General features: G+C 36.2%; 1 protein-coding gene across 1 annotated transcript in view; it reads left to right on the top strand.

Annotated features, from left to right (window-relative positions):
• The window catches only part of LOC132014534 (lipoxygenase homology domain-containing protein 1-like), a 159371-nt gene that overhangs the window by 41526 nt on the left and 94865 nt on the right, over positions 1-22980 (top strand). Inside the window, 5 exon segments of the mRNA XM_059395506.1 lie at positions 6488-6563; positions 7376-7471; positions 7473-7530; positions 7533-7580; positions 7746-7875. Of these exon segments, the coding sequence (XP_059251489.1) occupies positions 6488-6563; positions 7376-7471; positions 7473-7530; positions 7533-7580; positions 7746-7875 (408 nt within the window).

The raw sequence follows: 22980 nt of genomic DNA on the forward strand, positions 1-22980 counted from the left end.
ACTGCACTCCTTGGTAGGTGAACTTGGTCTTGGCTGGATTTCTTGTTGATCTTCTGGGGGAGGGGCCTGGTGTAGTGATTCTCAAGTGTCTTTGCCCCAGGCGGAATTGCACCGCCCTTACTAGGGGCTGGGCTGAGTAATCCGCTAGGGTTTGCTTTCAGGAGCTTTTGTTCCCTGAGCACTTTCCGTAGAGTTCTGGAGGATGGGAATACAAATGGCAGCTTCCTGGTCTGCAGCCCGGAGGAGCCGAGAGCCGGGGGACCCACTCCTCAGTGCGCCCTCGGAGAACAGCGCCCAGTAACACCTGTCTGCCTGACCTCTGGCCGAGCTCTGAGCTCACCGAGCTTGCGACCGGTTCAAGGTAACCCCGAGCTGTGAGCTCACTGATGGCTCTGTCTCTGTAGCTGGCTTTCCCGTTCTAGTAGCCGCAAGCTCTGGGACACTCAGACACCCCCGATCCTTCTGTGACCCTGCCGGTCCTGAGGCCACGCTGACCCCGCGTGGGCTTTGCCCCAGTTTAGCCTCTGGAGCGATGACCCTCAGAGGAACAGACTTTTAAAAGTCCTGATTTTGTGCTCCGTTGCTCCGCGGCTTGCCAGGAGCCGGCCCCTCCCCCTGGGGTCTATCTTCCCATCGCTTTGGATTCACTTCTCCGCCAGTTCTACCTTTCATAAAGTGGTTGTTTTTCTGTTTCTAGAATTGCCTTTCTTCTTCTCTTCGATCTGCCGATGGATTTGCAGGTGTTTGCAATCTTTAGATAAGCTATCTAGCTGATCTCCTGCTAGCTGAAGTATTCTCAGCCTGCTACTTCTCTGCCATCTTGACTCCTCCCCTAAACTGTATTTTTTTTTTAAGAATTTATTTTATTCATTTGACAGAGAGAGATCACAAGTAGGCAGAGAGGCAGAGAGAGAGAGGAGGAAGCAGGCTCCCCGCTGAGCAGAGAGCCCGATGCGGGACTCGATTCCAGGACCCTGAGATCATGACCTGAGCTGAAGGCAGCGGCTTAACCCACGGAGCCACCCAGGCGCCCCCTAAACTGTATTTTTAATTAAAGCTTTTTTTAGTATAGTTGACGTACTTTATGCTATGTTCACCAGAAGTGTAACTACCATCTGTCCGATTACATCACTATTATAGTGTCATTGGCTATATTCCTTATTATGTGCCCTTTATTACTGTGATGTATTCATTCCATAACTGGAAACCTGTACCTCCTTCTTCTCTTCACACATTTTGCCCAACTCTCTGCTCCCCTCCCTCTGGCAACCACCAGTTTGCTCTCTGTACATATAGGTCTGATTCTGCTTTTTGTTTGTTTACTCACTTTTTTGATTCCACTTATGAGTGGAATCATATTGTATTTGTTTTCCTCAGTGTAATAACCTCTGGTCTATCTATGTTGCCTCAAATGGCACAATATCATCCTTTTTATGACTGTGTAGTATTCCTGTGTGTGTGTATATATAATCAATTTTTACATGTATCATAACACATCTTTCTTATCCATTTGTCTGCTGATAGGTACTTAGGTTTTTTTCTATTCTTTGCTATTGTAAGTAATGTTGCAATAAACATAGGGGTGCATGTATCTTTTAGAATTAGTGTTTTCATTTTCTCTGGGTAAATACCTAAAGAACAAATTTACAGAACAAATTTTTCATCTTAATGAGATCCAGTTTATTCATTCTTCTTTTTTATGGATCATAGTTTTGGGTTTAAGTTGAAGAACTCTGCCTAATCTTGGATCACAAAACTTTCTTATTTTTTCTAAAAGTTTTATAGTTTTATATTTCACATTTAATTCTGATTTATTTTAAGACTTTATATAAAGTGTGAGAGATAGTTGAAGTTAATTTATTTTTACCTATGTATGTCTAATTACTCCAACACCAATTGTTGAAAAGCCTATCCTGCCTCCACTGAATTGTTTTTATATTTTTATCATAAAGCAGTTGGGTGTATTGATGTGGAGTTATTTCTGGATTCTCTATTCTGTTCCATTTTTATGTATCTGTACTGCCAATACACATTATTTTGAGAGCTATTTACTAGATCCCAATATCAAGTACTAATTCTTCCTATTTTAATATTTTTAAAGATTATTTTAGCTGTTTTAAGGCTTGTCTTTTTCTATATAAATTTTAGAAAATATTATCCATATCTACAATAAAACTTGCGGGGATTTTGATGGGAACTGCATCAAACCTAGAGCTTAATTTGGTGAGATTTGATGCCTTTACTGTGTTGGGACTCCAATCCATGGATGTAGTGTGCATATGTCTCTTCATTTGTTTAACTATTCTTTGATTTCTTTCCTTAGCATTTTTAAAGTTTCAGCATACAGATTCTGGACATGTTTTGTTAAGGTTATATCTAAATAGTCTCTGGAATGATTTTAAGTGGTATTGTGGTCTAAATTTCAATTTCCACATGTTCATTGTTAGTATATAGGAATGTGATTTATTTTGTTGGTGATTTGTCTTGTACCTAAGACCTTATTCAACTCATCTTTTAGTTCTGGGATTTACTGTTATTATTATTATTATTAGTGGTGGTAGTAGTAGTAGTAGTAGTCGTCTGTTTGGAATTTTATCCATAGACAGCCATATCATTTGCAAATAGGAGAAAACAGTGCAAGCTGGGGCTAGTCAGCACTCCACTATCTCCCATCCCTGGTGTCAGTGGGTTCTGGTGGGGGCTGAGTATCTACCCCTACCTAGCATCATGAGGTGTAATGAAGTAGGACAATATGGAGTAGCTGACATTTTACTTCCCGTGTGCCCTAGTATTAGTAAAGCCCAGTGACCTGAGTTCTACTCCTATTCAGTGGCGGAATTGGGACTAGTTGCTACTGTTCAGACAACCTTCTGTGGGGCCCACTATGTAGCTGAGCTTCTGTCCTTACCTCACAGCAGCAAAGGATGTGACTCAGGCTCATTCATCCTTCCCCTCCTCTTAAAGCAGAGGGTTGCACCAGGGATATTACCCTCCTCAGAGGCAGTAAAGCACTGGAAATGCCTTATTTATTTTTGTAGGAAGGTATCAATGGCCAGAGGAGGAGGTGTACTTCTCTCCAGTTGTCTGCAGTTGAGTCAGTGCCCCATTTCTGTCCAGGTGGTGTTAGAAGTTGAATGTGTACACACACATACATCTTATGCTGCACAGCAGCAGAGGGGACTTGCCTGCTAAAAAGAAGATTTAGTGGGTCTCATAATATTTTATCCAAAATATCTGGGATACATTAAAAAATCACTAATTATATAAAGAACTTGGAGTAAATGGCCAGAAAGTAAATCTTTAGTATTATACAAAGAAAAAAGAATATTTCAAACTTACCCTTTTTTCTTATCAGATTTTGTAAAATTTTAGAAAACCCACAAGGTAAGTTTATGGTGTGTAGAAAACAACTTCCAAATTTCAGTGAATTACAGTGATATCTATTTCATGTTTACATTGTCTTTTGACTGATCTTGGTTCCACTTGACTGTTCTTATAGATAATAGGTTTTTATGTAGGTACTTTTAAACTAATTACTAATTAACTCTATTATCTTATAAAGCATTTTAAAAATCAATTCCTTGGGGTGACTGGGTGGCTCAATTGGTTGAGCATCTGACTCCTGATCTCAGATCAAGTCCTGATCTCACGGTTGTGGTATCAAGTCCTGCACTGGGCTCTGCACTCAGTGAGGAGTCAGCTTGAGAGTCTCTCTCCCTCTCCCTCTGCCCCTCCCACTCATGTGTGCTCTCTCTCTTTCTCTCTCTGAAATGGATAAATAAATTTAAAAATGAATAAATAAATAAAATACATTCTGTATCATCTCCAAGAGTTTTCTTTACAGACTTCTCAGCAGTTCTTAAAACCCATTTCAAACTTTTGGGAATTCATCAAGACAAAAAGCTTCTGTATAGCAAACAAAACAGTCAACAAAACAAAGAACTAACCCATGGAATGGGTGAAGATATTCTCAAATGACACTACAAACGAAAGGCTGATACCCAAGATCTATAAAGAACTTCTTAAACTCAACACGCAAAAAACAGATAATCATGTCAGAAAATGGTCAGAAGACATGAACAGACATTTCTCCAATGAGAAGGCATATAAATGGCTAGCAGACACAAGAAAAAAAATTATCATTATTAGCTATCAGGGAAATTCAAATCAAAACCACATTGAGATACCACCTTACACCAGTTAGAATGGCAAAGATTAACAAGGCAAGAAATAACAAACGTTGGAGAGGATGTAGAGAAAGGGGAACCCTCTCATACTGTTGATCAGAATGCAAGTTGGTGTAGCCACTTTGAAAAACAGTGTGGAGATTCCTCCAAAACTAAAAATATTAAAAAAAATAGAGCTATTTTTAATATTAAAAATAGAGCTACCCTATGACCCTGCAATTGCCCTACTGGGTATTTACCCCAAAGATACAGATGTGGCAAAAAGAATGGCCATATGTTCATAGCAGCAATGACCACTATAGCCAAACTGTGGAAAGAGCTGATATGCCAAATGGATAAAGATAATGTGGTTCATATATACAATGGACTATTACTCAGCCATCAGAAAGGATGAATACCCAACTTTTGCATCAACATGGATGGGGCTGAAGGAGATTATGCTGAGTGAAATAAGTCAAGCATAGAAAGTCAATTATCATATGGTTTCACTTACTTGAGAACATAATGAATAACATGGAGAACATTAAGAGAAGGAAAGAAAAAGTGAATTGGGAGAAATTGGAGGGGAAGATGAAGCATGAGAGACTGTGGACTCTGAGAAACAAACTGAAGGTTTTAGAGGGGAGGGGGGTGGAGGATGGGTGACCCTGGTGGTGGGTATTAAGGAGGGCATGTACTGCATGGAGCACTGGATGTTGTACATAAATAATGAATCTTGGAGCACTGCATCAAAAACTAGTGTTATATTTTATGGTGACTAACATAACACAATTAAAAAAAACCCATTTCAGAATTCTGGTAACGTTTTAATTTTCCTTAAAGGAGACAAGAAATTCTATTTTTTTTTTAAACTTAAAAATGAAATAAAGCATTTGGGGATGACATTTTAGGCATAGGGAATAGAATATGTATAGAAACAGCATATGTAAATTATAAATATTAATATCTATGGCAGCAGTTTTCATAGTGTGGTTCCTGGATCATCAGCATTGTCTGGGATCTCATTAAAAATTCCGTTCTTGGTTTCTTTTATAGAAATGACCAATCGTTCTGGTTTGCCTGGGGATGTCCTGGTATTAGCACCGAAAATCCTGCATCCTGGGAAATCCCTTTCTAGAGAGGAAACTGGAACAGTTAGTCACCTTAGGTTGCTTATCCCCAGTCTACTACATCAGAAACTCTTTGTGGTGCCCAGCAGTCTGTGTTTTTATAATCTCTCTGGCAGTTCTGATGCATGGTAAAGTTGGAAGATCACTCATCTAGGGAACTATGAGGAGTTTGGCATGGTGCCATAATGGGAATATGTGGTAAGGAATGAAATTAAAAAGTAAGCTGAATGGGGCACATGGGTGGCTCAGTTGGTTAAGTGTTTGCCTTTGCCTCAGGTCATGATCCCAGGGTCCTTGCTCAACAGGGAGCTTGTTTCTCCCTCTCCCTTCTCTCCCCCTCCTCTCATGCTCTCTCTTTCACTCTCTATCTCAAATAAATAAAAATTTAAAAAAAAAGTAAGCAGAAGCCAAGCAATGAAGAACCTTGTATGCTTTGTTAAAGAGTTTCATCCTATAGCTAATAAGTATTAACTCATAAACTCAAGGATTTTTAATTAGAGGAGTATAGATTTTGTGCTGGCTCTTTGTATAGATGAAACTACTATGTCTGGTTAAATATTCCATTATATATATATATATATATATATTTATATATACACATACACATATATAATATATTTTATATGTAAATAAAATTAAACTATATTTTAACCAACTTCATTTGAAAATATAAAATCAAAATATAAAATATATAATCTTCATGTATACTAGCTCAATCTGTGTGCTTCAGGAGTTTCTGAGTGTTCATTTTCTAGCTTATCAAAATATATACTTGCTTCAAATTTGACCTTCGATCAACTTTATGTATGTTTTGGAAAGAGGAGTATTGCTAACCCATTAGATATATATTTTTTGGAAGATGTTAGGTCTAGGAATGTAAATGCAGTTTGTGAAATTAAGAGAAATTGCAGAATTGTTCTTTTATCACATTCTTGGAAAATCATATTGAAGTAGATATCATAAAACATGAAACCTTGAAACATGTCGTGCTTTTGGTACATGTGTAAGAAAAAATTTTAAATGCTTCTTATAGTTCACTTCTCATATTCTTCTTTATTTGAAGTATTAAACCTTTATGATGCCCAATGCTTTTATGTATATTTGGAAGCTAAGACCTCTTTTTAAAACTTCAAGTAACACCTGGACCATACATATTCACACCACATTATTATTTCTTTAATTTGTGTTTAGGAAATGGCTGGTTTCTTGATGATGTTGTAATCAAGGATCCGGTAACAAATCGTGAATATACCTTCTTCTGTCACAGGTTTGTAGGTGTGCTTTTACATTGAAAAATAATAATTTCATATTAGTTCCAAGTTACTGTATTTTGGAGACATGGGTAGCTTATTCAATTATTCCTAGTCACTGATGCTTTGTTGGGTAACTTTTGAAGGTTAACTTTAGGGGCTTCTGCTTCTGTTTAGAAAGATATACATTATGTTCATCATCATTTCTGATGATATAAGTTTAAATATCCCTTGGTAAATTCAGGTAGGTTTAATCACATTTTAAAAAAATCTTTAAAATAAATAATAAAATAAAATAAAATAAAATAAAACTTTAAGATAAAGTTCCAAAATAAATGTTGCATGTGGTTTTTATATGATGAAAACATTACTGACTCACTGTCATTGGGTTATTCTTCCAATAGTGGTGATAGATTTCCTCTTTCTTTCATGACTTGCCTGTCTCTTTCCCATGGAACCAATAATAGCCATTTACGAAATAACTGACAATAGTTCGAACTGTAGTTAATGGCTAAAAGAAGGATAACATAACTGGCCCAGTGGATATAAGATCTATGACCTGGGCAGGCTAAATAATTAACCTGTGGATTACAGAAAGGCCATGTTTCACCCTGAACCTAATAGCAGCTTCTCCTACCTCCCTGTACCTCCTACCTGTATCATAGTCATTTCAAGAATTTCCTTTTCCATTTTCTGCTCTTCTCTTACCAACAAGATACCTATGATTTTTTCTAGTTCCTATTATCCATTATTCCTGACTTGGCTCCACAATTGCCAGTTAGTATAAATATAAAGCCACAATATTCTTGATACACTTCTCTTTCCACAGATGGTTGGATCAAGGGGAAGATGATGGTAAGATTGCCAGAGAACTGCATGTAATGGATAACAGCATCATCTTTGCAAGTGAGTGTCATATATTAGAAAATTCTCTTATATGATGGTTGAGGAAAGTATGATTCTGCTGAAATTAATGATTTTATTTTTCATTTATTCCCTCAGGTCAGAAGCTAGAACTTAATAGAAAAGAAACAGTAAGATTTTACATTTGGTCTTACATTGTTTGGTACAAATAGTGTCCACATAACAATTTGATGTGTTAAAACAGAAATGGTATATAATATTTAGTAAGCAGTGTTTCTTAGTAACTTCTTTGTCTCATGTTGTTGCTTTTGGTTTTGTTTTGTTTTTATACTTAGTGGGCTGCAGAAAGATGGAAGTTTATGAAAGGAAATACTCTACAATTCTACAACAGGCTCACTGGAGGGTTTGTCCGTCTGCATCCAGATGGCACAGTTGATGCAATTGGAGAGAAGACAGACAAATATGGTACTCATTTGGCAAAGCAAGTGGTACTGTTGCAGTTTTGGGAACTGGAGGAAGGGAGATCTAGACCTAGTTTAATCTGCAGTATTGTTTCTTCTTTTCACATGACTTTGCACTAGTATTAAGTCATTTAAACAATTCACTACCTGCATTAATAAAAGTAATCAGTAGATGACAGGCTTTAAATCTGGGCTGACACTGTCATTATACGGAACAGCACATCATGAAAAAACTTATATTTGCTATTAATTGGAGAATAAAATGTATGCAATTAACATTATTAATAAAAATCAGCAATTATAGCTCTTGAATGGTATAGCCATTTTAGGAATTAAATTGGTTCTACTTAATATTAAGTTTCTTTTTGTTTAAAACACTGTTTTATATAATTTGAGGGCCACAGAAATAACTAAGGCATTGTTCTGAATTCCAGACGGTCATAACCTAATAAAGAGGACAAACACATACAATTCTAATAATGTTTTTTTTGTTGTTGTTGTTATTGTTTTGTAACTAGTGTCATAATAAAGGTATAGAGGGGAAAATAGGCAAAACAAAACAAAACAAAACAAAAACCAGAAAACAAAAACTAGATTTGGTGTTTAGTCAAGCCATGACCACAAGAGCTAATGAAGAAGGGGTAAACTGACAGTGATAGATCTTTTATTATAAACCCAAACCTCTAACTCTTTTTGAAACAAATTTAGTATTTAAACAATCTGTGAATAGAACTTTGCTGTATTTTGTTAGAAACTGTTGTTCAAATAACCTCTGAGATGTACTGGGGAATACTTAATCTATAGCATTTCTTCAAAATGTAACCTCCTCTATATCTTGTGTTAGAGATCTCAAGGAATAATCCATTTTTTTCCTCTGTGAAAACATGTGGGAGTCTAAGAATACTTAGTTGCTTCTCTTTCCATAATTAATTGATTCCTTAGAAGTTTCTTTACCTGTTGGTTCCCATTTGGGATGATTTACCTACTTAGACTAGTCAGAATTGTCTTATATATTCTATTGCCTGGATAGGTGCTCTTTTTCCTCATTGAATATAGTGGATTGTATTTCCAAATGTGATCAGAAAAATATCTCCTATTTATAATCAGAACCCGTGAAGGATCTAAGTTTTACCCTATTTTCAGAAAATATGAGCACACAAAGACCAAGACCATTCATTTCCCACAGCAAATTGCAGCAGCCAGAATATCTTGGTTTGTTCTCTAAGTTTTAGTCCTACAATATCCTGAGGTGAGGGCCTGATAGTACCGGAATATGTGGATGGGGGCATTAAAGGGGAGAAATCTCCAAATTGGGAAACTCTGATTTAATATACAGAGAGAGAAGAGACCGAGAGCCCTTATCTTTATTCTGGAATATAAGCAAATCTTCTCCAGGGAAGGGAAGGAAAAGCTTTTACCTTTATTTCCCCAAGTTGAGAGAGCAGATTGAGAGAGAGAGAGAGAGAGAGAGAGAAGAGAAGAGAGATGGAGGGAGGGAGAGAGAAAAAGAGAGGAAAGGAAGGAAAGTGGGAGGTGGTGGAGAGAGAACTCTATGCTCTATTTTGATGGGCTGTTTCCTTACACAAACATTTTGTATGTGCATTTATTCAGAGGGCTGGACTATGCAGGAAAATGACAAATGTGGGGAGACAAATGTTATTTTCTAACACCCGTCACAAGCTAGTTTGTAAAGGGAACTTGCCACTCCTACATCAACAAGTGGAATTCATTTCCTTACTCCTTGCTGGGTCAACCCTTTCTACATGTTTTGACTAAAAGAATGTAGATGAATCAACATTGTAACTTCTAAAATCTGTATCTTCTACCATTATCTCTTGGACTAAGCTTTCTTGGAAGCCAGCCCTCATGCTAGGCAGAAGCCAAGACAACCATACAGGGCTTCCAGGGAAAGAACTAATGCTCTGACAGCCCCAACAGAGTTCTTACCCCATAGCCAAACATATGAATTCCTGGGTAGATCAAACTAACTGGTAGTTATCAAAAGAGATACTTTTTACCCTTAAGCAATACTAGCATCCTAATATGCTAGTCCTTTAATATATAAAGTAGAATGAGCATTTCTTAAAAGGGAGGGGCAGGAGAGTATGAGTACTTTTCCTTGGCCTAACTGACATTTTTGCAGCAAGAGGTCTTTTATGTGTGATACTTACTTTCAGGATTATTTCCTGATTTTATGCTCAGTGTCCCATAAATTCACACTCATGAATCAGTTTTCACATGCCAGGTAAGTGTTGCAATGAACAATGCTGACCCATGGATATCTTTTCAGGAAAATATTTTAAGAACATGTCTCTGAGATCTGTTTGCTTACAGTTTTCATTCTACAAAACAATGTTGTTTTTATCACCATGAGACAATTCTTCTATTTATCTATCAAGTTAATTGTAAATTAGGCTGTTTCCTTATGTAGAGAGTTAGAATGCTCATTTCTCCAAGAGCTACTGAGCCATTTATTGGCAATACTGGACCTAAAAGCACCACACAGCATGAGAAGGTCTTTGAAATATCACAGGGAGCTTCATTTTATGATGACAAGCTTTTAGGTATTAAAACCAATACCATGCTAACATTGATTATGACAATCATAAAGAATCATTAAAAAATCATATAGGATCTTAGAACTTAAAAGAAGGAGCAGACAGCCAAAGCAACTAAATTTTTAACTCTAAACCCTTGATAGTTTTATGACTTTATGTCAGGGTCATTTTCAAAAAATTCCCATCCTCCAAAATTTTAAAAAATTTGCTGTAAAATATATATTTGCATAGTTTTCTCATTCTACAGTAGTTTTTCAAGACAAAAATTCATAATCTAAATTCACATTTATTTGACTTATATTCTAACAGGATTAGACATGCAGTTTAAAAATGTATGATATATCACTGAAAGTTTATTATTATTATTATTAAAATATAGTGCATTACTTATTTCAGGGGTACAGGTCTGTTATTCATCAGTCTTACACAATGGACAGTGCTCCCCACAACACGTACCTTCCCCAGTGTCCATCACCCAGCTACCCCATCCCACCTAACCCCCTCCATACCTGCAACTCCCAGTTTGTTTCCTGAGATTAATACTCTCTTATGGTTTGTCTCCCTCTCTGGTTTTGTCTCGTTTCATTTTTTCCTCTCTTCCACTATGATCCTCTCCCTTGTTTCTCAAATTCCACATATCAGTAAGATCATATAATTGTCCTTCTCTGATTGTCTTATTACGCTTAACATAATATCCTCTAGTTCCATCCATGTCATTGCAAATGGCAAGATTTCATTATTTTGATGGCTGCATAGTATTCAATTCTATATATACACTGCATCTTCTTTATCCATTCATCTGTTGATGGATATCCAGCTCTTTCCATAATTTGGTTATTGTGGACACTGCTGCTATAAACATTGTGATACAGGTGCCCCTTCAGATTACTACATTTATATCTTTAGTGTACAAACTTTTGGGTCATAGGACAGCTGTTTTCAACGTTCTGAGGAACCTCCATACTGTTTTACAGATTGGCTGCACCAACTTATATTCCCACCAACAGTGTAGGAGGGTTCCCTTTTCTCCACATCCTCGCCAACATCTGTCATTTCCATATTGGTTAATTTTAGCCATTTTGACTGGTGTGAGGTGATATCTCATTGTGGTTTTGATTTGTATTTCCCTGATGCCAATTGATGTGGAGCACCTTTTCCTGTGTCTGTTGGCCATTTGGAGGCTTCTTTGCAGAAATGTCCATTCATGCCTTCTGCCATTTCTTGACTGGATAATCTGTTCTTTGGGTTGCGGTCGATATGTTCTTTATAGATTTTGGATACTAGCCCTTTATGTGCTATGTCATTTGCAAATATCTTCTCTCATTTTCTTGGTTGTTCTTAGGTTTTGTTGACTGTTTCCTTTGTTGTGCAAAAGCTTTTTGTCTTTATGAAGTTCCAATAGGTCATTTTGCCCTTGCTTCCCTTGCCTTTTGGTGATGTCTAGGAAGAAGTTGCTGGGGCTGAGTTTAAAGAGGTGCTGCCTGTGTTCTCCTCAAGGAGTTTGATGGCTTCCTGTCTCACATTAGGATCATTCATTAATTTTGAGTCATTTTTGTGTATGGTGTAAGTGGCGGGGGGGGAGGTTGGGGTACCAGGTGGTGGGTATTATAGAGGGCATGGATTGCATGGAGCACTGGGTGTGGTGAAAAAATAATGAATACTGTTATGCTGAAAATTAAAAAAATATTAAATAAAAAATAAAAAAAATAGTCCAGTTTCATTCTTCTACATGTGGCTGAACAATTTTCCCAACACCATTTTGAAAAGCGTGTCCTTTTTCCATTTGATATTCTTTTCCTGCTTTGTTGAAAATTAGGTGATCATAGAGTTGAGGGTCCATTCTGGGGTGTCTGTTCTGTTCCATTGATTGATGTGTCTGTTTTTATGCCAGTACCACACTGTCTTGATAATTTTACCTTTGTAATAGAGCTTGAAGTCCAGAATAGTGATATCACCAGCTTTCGTTTTCTTTTTCAACATTCCTCTGGCTATTCAGGGTCTTTTCTGGTTCCATAAAAATTTTAGGATTATTTGTTCCACTTCTTTGAAAAAAGTTGATAGTATATTGATAGAGATTCCATTGAATATGTAGATTGCTTTGGGTAGCATAGATATTTTCACATTATTTGTTCTTCCAGGTCATGAGCATAGAATGTGTTTCCATTTCTTTGTGTCTTCCTCAGTTTCTTTCATGAGTATTCTATAGTTTTCTGAGTACAGATACTTCGCTTCTTTGGATAGCTTTATTCCTAGGTATCTTATGGTTTTGGGTGCAATTGTAAATGTGAATGACTCCTTCATTTTTCTTTCTTCTCTCCCCTGTTGGTGTATAGAAATGCAACTGATTTCTGTGTATTGATTTTATATCCTTATATTCTTATATGAGTTCTAATAGTTTTGGGGAAGAGTCTTTTGGGTTTTCCACATCAAGTATCATATCATCTGCAAAGAGTGATTGTTTGACTTTTTCTTTGCCTATTTGGGTATATTTTATTTCTTTTTGCTGTCTGGTTGCTGAAGTTATGACTTCTAGTACTATGTTGAACAGCAGTGGTGATAGTGGACATCCCTGCTGTGCTCCTGACCTTTGGGAAAAAGCTCTCTGGTTTTCACTATTGAGAATGATATTTGCTGTGGGTTTTTCATAGATGGTTTTTATGATATTGAGGTACATACCCTCTATCCCTACACTGTGAAGAGTTTTAATCAAGAAAGTGTGCTATACTGCAGCAACATCTTCCTAGGAACATCGCCAAAGGCAAGGGAAGCAAGGGCAAAAATGAACGATTGGAATTTCATCAAGATCAAAAGCTTTTGCACAGCAAAGGAAACAGTTAACAAAATAAAAAGACAACTGACAGAATGGGAGAAGATATTTGCAAACGACATATCAGATAAAGGACTAGTGTCCACAATCTATAAAGAACTTAGCAAACTCAACACCCAAAGAACAAATAATCCAATCAAGAAATGGGCAGAAGACATGAACAGACATTTCTGCAAAGAAGACATCCAGATGGCCAACAGATACATGAAAAAGTGCTCCATATCACTTGGCATCAGGGAAATACAAATCAAAACCACAATGAGATATCACCTCACACCACTCAGAATGGCTAAAATCAACAAGTCAGGAAATGACAGATGCTGGCGAGGATGCGGAGAAAGGGGAACTCTCCTACACTGTTGGTGGGAATGCAAGCTGGTGCAACCTGTCTGGAAAACAGCATGGAGGTTCCTCAAAATATTGAAAATAGAACTACTCTATGATCCAGCAATTGCACTACTGGGTATTAACCCTAAAGATACAAATGTAGTGATCCAAAGGGGCACGTGCACCCGAATGTTTATAGCAGCAATGTCCACAATAGCCAAAGTATGGAAAGAACCTAAATGTCCATCAACAGATGAATGGATAAAGAAGAGGTGGTATATATACACAATGGAATACTATGCAGCCATCAAAAGAAATGAAATGTTGCCATTTGCGACAACATGGATGGAACTAGAGCGTATCATGCTTAGCGAAATAAGTCAAGCAGAGAAAGACAACTATCATATGATCTCCCTGATATGAGGAAGTGGTGATACAACATGGAGGCTTAAGTGGGTAGAAGAAGAATAAATGAAACAAGATGGGATTGGGAGGGAGACAAACCATAAGTGACTCTTAATCTCACAAAACAAACTGAGGGTTGCTGGGGGGAAGGGGTTTGGAGGAAGGGGGGTGGGGTTATGGACATTGGGGAGGGTATGTGCTATGGTGAGTGCTGTGAAGTGTGTAAACCTGGTGATTCACAGACCTGTACCCCTGGGGATAAAAATATATGTTTATAAAAAATAAAAAGTAATAAATAAATAAATAAATAGATAGATAGATAAATAAATAAATAAAAGAGAGTGTGCTATACTTTGTCATGTGCTTTTTCTACATCTATTGAGAGGATCATTTGCTGCTTGTCCTTTTATTAATGTAGTGTGTCACATTGATTGATTTGTGTATGTTGAACCAAATTTGCAGCCCAGGACTAAATCCCACTTGGTCATGGTGAATAATCTTTTTAATGTATTGTTGGAGTCTATAGATTAGTATTTTGGTGCAAATTTTTGCATCCATGTTCATCAGGGATATTGGTCTGTAATTCTCCTTTTTGATGGGGTTTTGGGGTCAAGGTAATGCTGGCCTCATAAATGAATTTGGAAGTTTTCTATTTTTTGGAACAGTTTCAGGAGAATAGGTATTAATTCTTCTTTAAATGTTTGGCAGAATTCCCTGGGATACCATCTGGCCCTGAACACTTGTTTGGTGGGAGATTTTTGAATACTGCTTCAATTTCCTTGCTGGCTAGGGGTCTGTTCAGGTTTTCTGTTTCTTTATGGTTTAGATTTGGTAGTTTATACATCTCTAGAAATGTATCCATTTCTTCCATATTGTCTAATTTGTTGGCATATAGTTGCTCATAATATGTTTTTATATATGATTTTATTTATTTGGGTCCTTTCTCTTTTCTTTTTGATAAGTCTGGCTGGGAGTTTATCAATCTTATTAATTCTTTCAAAGAACCAGATCCTAGTTTCATTGATTTGTTCTACTGTTCTTTTGGTTTCTATTTCATTGATTTCTGCTCTGATCTTTATTATTTCTCTTCTCACGCTGGGTTTAGGATTTTATTTATTTATTTATTTATTTCTCTAGCTCCTTTAGATGTAGGGTTAGGTTGTGTATTTTAGGCCTTTCTTGTTTCTTGAGAAAGGCTTGTCTTGCTATATACTTCCCTCTTAGGACTGCCTTTGTTGCATCCCAAAGATTTTGTTCGCATGAATTTTTTATTTTTCATTTTTTATTTGTTTGCATGTATTTTTAAAATATACTTTAATTCTGGTTGACCCATTCATTCTTTTTTTAAAAATTATTTATTTATTTTTCTTTTCAGTGTTCCAGAATTCATTGTTTATACACCACACCCAGTGCTCCATTCAATACGTGTCCTCTATAATACCCACCACCAGGCTCACCCAACCTCCAACCCCTCCACCCCTCCAAAACCCTCAGTTTGTTTCTCAGAGTCCATAGTCTCTCATGGTTCATCTCCCCCTCCAGTATCCCCCAACTCACTTCTCTCCATCTTGGATAGGAGAACCATTCATTTTTCAGTAGGATGCTCTTTTGCCTCCATGTATTTGAGTTCTTTCCAAATTTCTTCTTGTGATTGAGTTAGAATTTCAAAGCATTGCAGTCTGAAAATATTCAGGGAATGATCCAAGTCTTTTGGTACCAGTTGAGACGTGATTTGTGACCCAGAGTGTAATCTATTCTGGAGAATGATCCATGTGCACTAGAGAAAATGGGCATTCTGTTCCTTTGGGTTGGAATGTTCTGAATATATCTGTGAAGTCCATCAGGTCCAGTGTGTTATTGAAAGCCTTTATTTCCTTGTTGATCTTTTGCTTAGATGATCTGTCCATTTCAGTGAGGGGGCTGTTAAAGTCCCTTACTATCACTGTATTATTGTTGATGTGTTTCTTTGATTTTGTTATTAATTGGCTTATGTAATTGGTTGGCCCCATGTTTGGGGCATAAATATTTATAATTCTTAGATCTTCTTGTTGGACATATCTTTTAAGTATGATATAGTGTCCTTCCTCATCTGTGGAAGCAGATGATCCTTCTTCTGACATATTTTCAGAAGGTCAGTAGTAGTCTAATACTAAATCACAATGCCCAAGTCATTCACCTCACTTCATTTCCACATGTAGGCATTTTATCATATGATAGCATCAGGGTGAATAGAATACAGTAAGATATTGTGAGAGAGACCACATTCACAGAACTTTTATTAGAGTATGTTATTATAATTGTTCTAGTTTATTATTAGTTATTATTAATCTCTTACTGTGTGTACTTCATAAACTTTATTATAGGTATTTATCCATAGGAAAAAACAGTATATATAGGATTTAGTACCATCTGTGTGTTCAGGTACCACTAGAGGTCTTGCAGTGTATCCTATGTGGATAAGCAGAAAGCACTCTACCAGGTTTTGGATGGATTTGGGTTTTTTTTTGAAGCACTTATTTCATACCATGTTAGACTAGTGCATATGGAAGAGGTGACTGCATTCTTTAGTGTGGAGATTTTAGAATATGTCCTCAAGTTACTTGACATTTCCCTCTTTAAGAAGTGGGACCTATTCCTCTCCCCTTGAATATGGACTGGATCAAACAACTAATAACAAATAGAATATGGTAGAAGTGACTGTGTGTGACTTTTGAGACCTAGGTCATAAAAAGCATTATAGATTTTTACTGGTACTCTTCTTGGATTACTCACTTTGGGGGAAACTAACTGTGATGTTTTAAGGACATCCATGCAGCCCTATGGAATGGCCAACTTGGAAAGGAACAGAAACCTCTTACTAACACTCATGTGAGTTATCCATTTTGTAAGAGTATCCTCCAATCCCAGCGAAGCCTTCAGATGACAACACTCTCAATCAACAGCTTGAGTGTAATCCCTTGGATCCTCACCCAGAGTTACCCAGATATGTTGCTTCCAAATTGTTGACCTGCAAAAGTTTTGGAGTAATATTTTACATAGCAATAGGTCACTAATATACCAGTTCATTCACTGTTCTGTAAAAGAGATGTGTCTGTATTTTCTCACTCTGGACACTATGATGGATTTCATCTTCTCTTCACATTATGTGATGTCCAGGAATGGGAAGAGCAGCATCTCTCCTATCTCTATTCCGAATCCTCATCTTCTTTCTTGCATTGCTGATTTATTTCTATATTTTATACTGGTACACTGGGTAGTTCTGTATATTGAGCCATTTTTCTAAACTGAAAACCATAAAACATTTTTGAAAGAAACTAAAGAAGACCTAAATAAGTGGAAAGACATCCTGTGGAAGACCTAATATTGTTAAGATAACAGTGCTTCCCAAAATGATCTACAGATATGATCCAGTTCCTACCAAAATGCCTTTTCTATGAAAGAACTAATCCTAAATTTTATATAAATTGCAAAGAACTCTGTATAGCCAAAACAGTACTGAAAAAGACCAAAGTTGGAGGGCCCACATTTCCTGATCTGACAATTACTATAAAGCATTTTTTCAGGTATTACAGATATAATAAATTTACTACTTTCCAGTAGTTAAATCTATTATTTTGATTTCAGGCACCTTTCCACTGGCAAGAACATCCTTAAAAAGATAAAATAATGTTGACCATATTGGCATTCTCATTTTGTAATAAATATTAATGGAATATATTTATTGTTTATTAAGAATTGGGTATTTGAAGAGGAGTGGAAAATAATACCACTTTCTTCCCCTCCTGAGGCAATTACAAAATAAGATACAGAACACAAAAAAATGGAAATCAAGCTCTCAGCATTATTACTGATAAAGTGAGGATATTGGCTCTATATCTGAGCTCAAAGGACTCTCTATCTCTCCCCAAAAGAGACAAGATTATCCACCCAAGTATAGACAGTGTTGGGCAACCATAGGCTCCCTTATGGGGCTGCCCTTTACAGGTGACAGCACAGCAGAAAGGACCTTCTGTATAGGTGGCCCATTTGGGGACAGAAGGGGCCTAAGCTGCAGTACCTAGCTCCTTTCAAAGTACTAATCCAAGGGTTACACTCTATTGCATGGTATTGGGTGAAAGAGAATGTGAGAGTCATCATGGGGAAACTAGGTTCCTGCTTACATATGATGCATTTATTGATTTTTAAGTATTTGTCCTTTAGAGTGATAGGAAAGTAACATATTTCTAAATTTACTAAGAACCATCTTAAATGATTTAAAAATGAATATTAAATGTTACTACATTTCTCCTTGGCATCTCCTGGATTCATAATACAGTTTTTCATATTAGACTTAGAGTTAATTTGTGTTACTTGAATGAATATATTTTTTAAAAATAATGTTTCTATTCTTTTTTTTTTGAAAATTGCAAATATAAAGTTTAATTTCAGGAACTGTGTTCACCATTTATAAATACACAAAAACATAGTCAATGCAAATCCAGATTAATAATAGGTCCTTTTTTTAGAAATTAATTTATTTATTTTCAGAAAAACAGTATTCATTATTTTTTCACCACACCCAGTGCTCCATGCAATCCGTGCCCTCTATAATACCCACCACCTGGTACGACAACCTCCCAACCCCCCGCCACTTCAAACCCCTCAGATTGTTTTTCAGAGTCCATAGTCTCTAATGTTTCACCTCCCCCTCCAATTTACCCCAACTCCCTTCTCCTCTCCAACACCCCTTGAATAATAGGTCCTTTTTTTAACAAAACAACTTCTCTAAAAGGTCACAGGCAAATGAGTGACTTGTTTCATCCGGAGTATTTAATTGGTTTGAAATAAGAAAATGAATCCTTTTTTCTAGATGTTGAAGCAAAAATTCTGAAGACAGATCATCGTTCAAAGAATGACAACTGACGCTTCATTCTGCTGTCCTTGGGATTCTGAAACACGCCAGTGATGGCTGAATCTTCCCTATTATATAAATGTTTCTATTCTTATATAAACTCTGTTTACTTATGATAGATAACTCTTCTATTTTTTCTTTTTTAGAAATTATAAATTCTGTTCCAGGAGAGATCCATTAAATGCAAACACACACAGAGACACATATACATATAATTACTTAAATGCTGGTGCTTGTCTAGATGTTGGAGATATTATAGGAATCAAACAGATAAAATATGTGCACACTTAAAGTTTACATTCCAGTGAGATTGGTGTGTCTACTTTGGGAAGAGCGGGGAGTCTTTTTGACTTTGATTTTACTAATTTTTTTACTCTTCAGATTTTTTGAGACAATTGACATAAAACATTGTGTTAAGTTTAGGTATACAACATTATGATTTGATAAATGTATATATTGCAAAATGATTACTTCAATAAGGTTAGTTAACACATCTGTCACTTCAAATAATTGCAATATTTTGGTGTTATGAGAATATACAAGATCTAATCTCTTAGTAACTTCCAAATATATAATACAGTATTATTAATAATAGTCATTAGGCTATATATTAGAGCCTCAGAACTCACTGGTCTTATAACTGAAGGTTTGTGCACTTTGACCAGGATCACCTTATTTCCCCCACCAGTCAGCCCTAACAACCTGTATTCTACTTTGTTTTTATGAATTGAGATTTTTGGTGGGTAGTTTCAAATCTTTGTTTAAATTTAGTTAGTTAAAATACAGTGTAATTTTAGTTTCAGGTGTAGAATCTAGTGATTTATCATTTTCATACAATACCTGGTGCTCATCACAAGTGCCCTCCTTAATACTCATCACCTATTTAGCACATCCGCCTTGCCCACCTCTGCTCCAGCAACCCTTAGTTTTTTCTCTACAGTTAAGAGTCACCTTTTTGAAAAATTTTTGCTTCTGCATATAAATGAGATCACATAGTATTTGAATTTCTCTGTCTGATTTAATTCACTTAGCTTAGTGCCCTCAAGGTCCACCCATGTTGTCACAAATGACAGAATTTTGTTCTTTTTTATGGCTGAAAAATATTCATATATATCCTATATATCTGTATCTATATATCATATTTCCTTATCCATTCATCCATTGAAAAACACTTAGATTTTTTCCATTTCTTGGCTATTATGAATGAACATAGGAGGACAGATCCCTTTTTGAGATAATGATTTCATATTCTTTGGATATGTACTCAGAAGTATATTGCTGGATCAAATAGTTTTATTTTTAATTTTTAAAGGAAACTTCATAGTGTTTATCACAGTGGCTGACCAGTTTACCTTCCCACCAATAGCGCATCAGGGTTACCTTTCCTCCATATCCTTCTTAGGCATTTGTTAATCACTTGTCCTTCTGATAACAGCCATCCTAACTGGTGTGAGGTGGTATTTCATTGAGGTTCTGATTTGCATTTCCCCGATGATTGGTGTAGAGCACCTTTTCATGCACTTGTTGGCCACTTGGATGTCTTCTTTGGAAAAATATCTGTTCCAGTGTTCTGCCCATTTTTAAATTGATTTTTTTTGTCATTGTATTGTTTGAGTTCTTAATATATTTTGGAAATAAATCTATATAAATCATCAGATATTAATTTGGAAGTATTTTCACCTATTCTGTAGGTTGCCTTTTTATTTTCTTCATTGTTTCCTTTGCTGTGTGGAAACCTTTTAAGTTTGATGTAGTCTCTCTTGTGGATTTTTTTGTTGTTGTTGCTTGTGCTTTTGGTTCATATCCAAAAAAATCATTGCCAAGATGAATGTTAAAGAGATCTTTCCATCTTACCCTACTGTTCTTCAAGGAGTTTTATTGTTTCAGGTATTACATTTATTTTCTTAATCTAATTCAAGTTAATTTTTTGAGTGGTATAAGCTAGGGATATAGTACCATGCTTTTGTATGTGGATATCCAGTTTTCTACTACCATTTATTAAAGAGACAACCCTTTCTGTATTGAGTTTCCTTGACTCCCTGGTCCAATACTTGTTGACTGTTTATTTTAGGTCTTATATCTGGGCTTTCTATGCTATTCTGTTGGCTTTGGTGTCTGTTTTAATGCCAGTACCATACTTTTTTGATTACTATGGCTCTGTAATATGGTTTAAAATTAGGAAGTATGTTTTTTTCCTCAAACTTACCTTTTTTTTTCCATTTTATTTTATTTTATTTCTTTTCAGTGTCCCAGAATTCATTGTTTATGCACCACACCCAGTGCTCCATACAATACAGGCACTCCATAATATCCACCACCAGGATCACCCAACCCCTCCAAAACCCTCAGTTTGTTTCTCAGAGTCCACAGTCTCTCATGGTTTGTCTCCCCCTCCCATTTCCTCCAACTCAAGCTTACTTTCTTATTTGTTCTTTCTCAATATTAGTTTGGCTCTTCAGGGTCTTTTGTGTTTCCATACAAATTTTAGGAATTTTTTCTATTTCTTTGACAAATGCCATTGGAATTTTAATAAGGATTGTGTTGAATATAGAGATGGCTTCAGGTAGCATGGACATTTTAACAATTTCATATTAACTCTTCTGATTCATGAATATGGGATATCTTTATATTTTTCATGTCTTTTTGATTTTTTTTAATCAATGCTTTACAGTTTTGGAGTATAAATCTTCCCTTCCTTGGTTAAATTTATTCGTAAGTATTTGCTTGCTTTTAATGCTATTTTAAATATTTTTTTCAGGCAGTTCACTGTTAGTGTATAGAAACTCAACTTCTTGTGTATTGATTTTGTATCCTATAACTTTACTAATTTTTTTCTTATTAGTTCTAACAGTTTTGGAGGGAGACTAGAATTTTCTCTATATAAGATCATATCATCTGCACATAGAAACATTTTTACTTCTTCCTTCTCAATCTGGATGCATTTTAATTCTTTTTGTTGCTAATTGCTCAGGCTAGGCTTCCAGTAATATGTTGAATGTGTACTGGTGACTGGGCAGGCACCCTTGTCTTCTTCCTAATCATAGAAATCTTTTAGTCTTTCACCAGTGAGTATGATGTTAGCTGTGGGCTTGTCATATATGGTTTTTATTATGTTGAGGTATGTTTCTTCTATACCTACTTTTTGAGAGTTTTTTTTTCATGAAATGATGCTGAATTTTCTCAAATGTTTTACTGCATCTATAAATGATCATATGATTTGTCTTTCATTCGAGGTGTGTCACACCTATTTATTTGTGTATTTTGAAACATCATTGTTTCCCAGGGATAAATCCCACTTGATAACCATGTATAATCCTCTTAATATGGTTTTGAATTCAATATCTTAGTATTTTGTTGAGAATTTTTGCATCTATTTTTATCAGGAATATTGGTTCATAGTTTTCTTTTTCTTTCTTTCTTTTTTTTTTCGTTGTGTCCTTATTTGTCTTTCAATCTCCTTGCTTATCATTGGCTTGTTCAAATTTTTTTTCTTTCTTTCTTTTTTCTTTCATTTCTCTCTTAAAATTTTTTTATTTTTTAAATTTCTTTTCAGTGTACTAGAATTCATTGTTTATGGACCACACCCAGTGCTCTGTGCAATGCGTGCCCTCCATAATACCCACCACCAGCCTGGCCTAATTTCCCACCCCCCACCCCTTCAAAACTCTCAGATTGTTTTTCAGAGTCCACAGTCTCTCCTGGTTCATCTCCCTTCCCATTTCCCTCAACTCCCTTCTCTTCTCCATCTCCCCGTCTCCTCCGTGTTACTTCTTATGCTCCACAAATAAGTTAAACCATATGATAAATGAGTCTCTTTGCTTGACTTATTTCACTCAGCATAATCTCTTCCAGTCCTGTCCATGTTGCTACAAAAGTTGGGTATTCATCCTTTCTGATGGAGGCATAATATCCCATAGTGTATATGCACCACATCTTCCTTATCTATTTGTCCATTGAAGGGCATCTTGGTTCTTTCCACAGTTTGGTGACTGTGGCCATTGCTGCTATCACATTAGGGTACAGATGGCCCTTCTTTTCACTACGTCTGTATCTTTGGGGTAAATACCCAGGAGTGCAATTACAGGGTCATAGCGAAGCTCT

This window comes from Mustela nigripes, chromosome 3, assembly GCF_022355385.1.
Source record: "Mustela nigripes isolate SB6536 chromosome 3, MUSNIG.SB6536, whole genome shotgun sequence".
Classification (NCBI taxonomy): Eukaryota; Metazoa; Chordata; class Mammalia; order Carnivora; family Mustelidae; genus Mustela; species Mustela nigripes.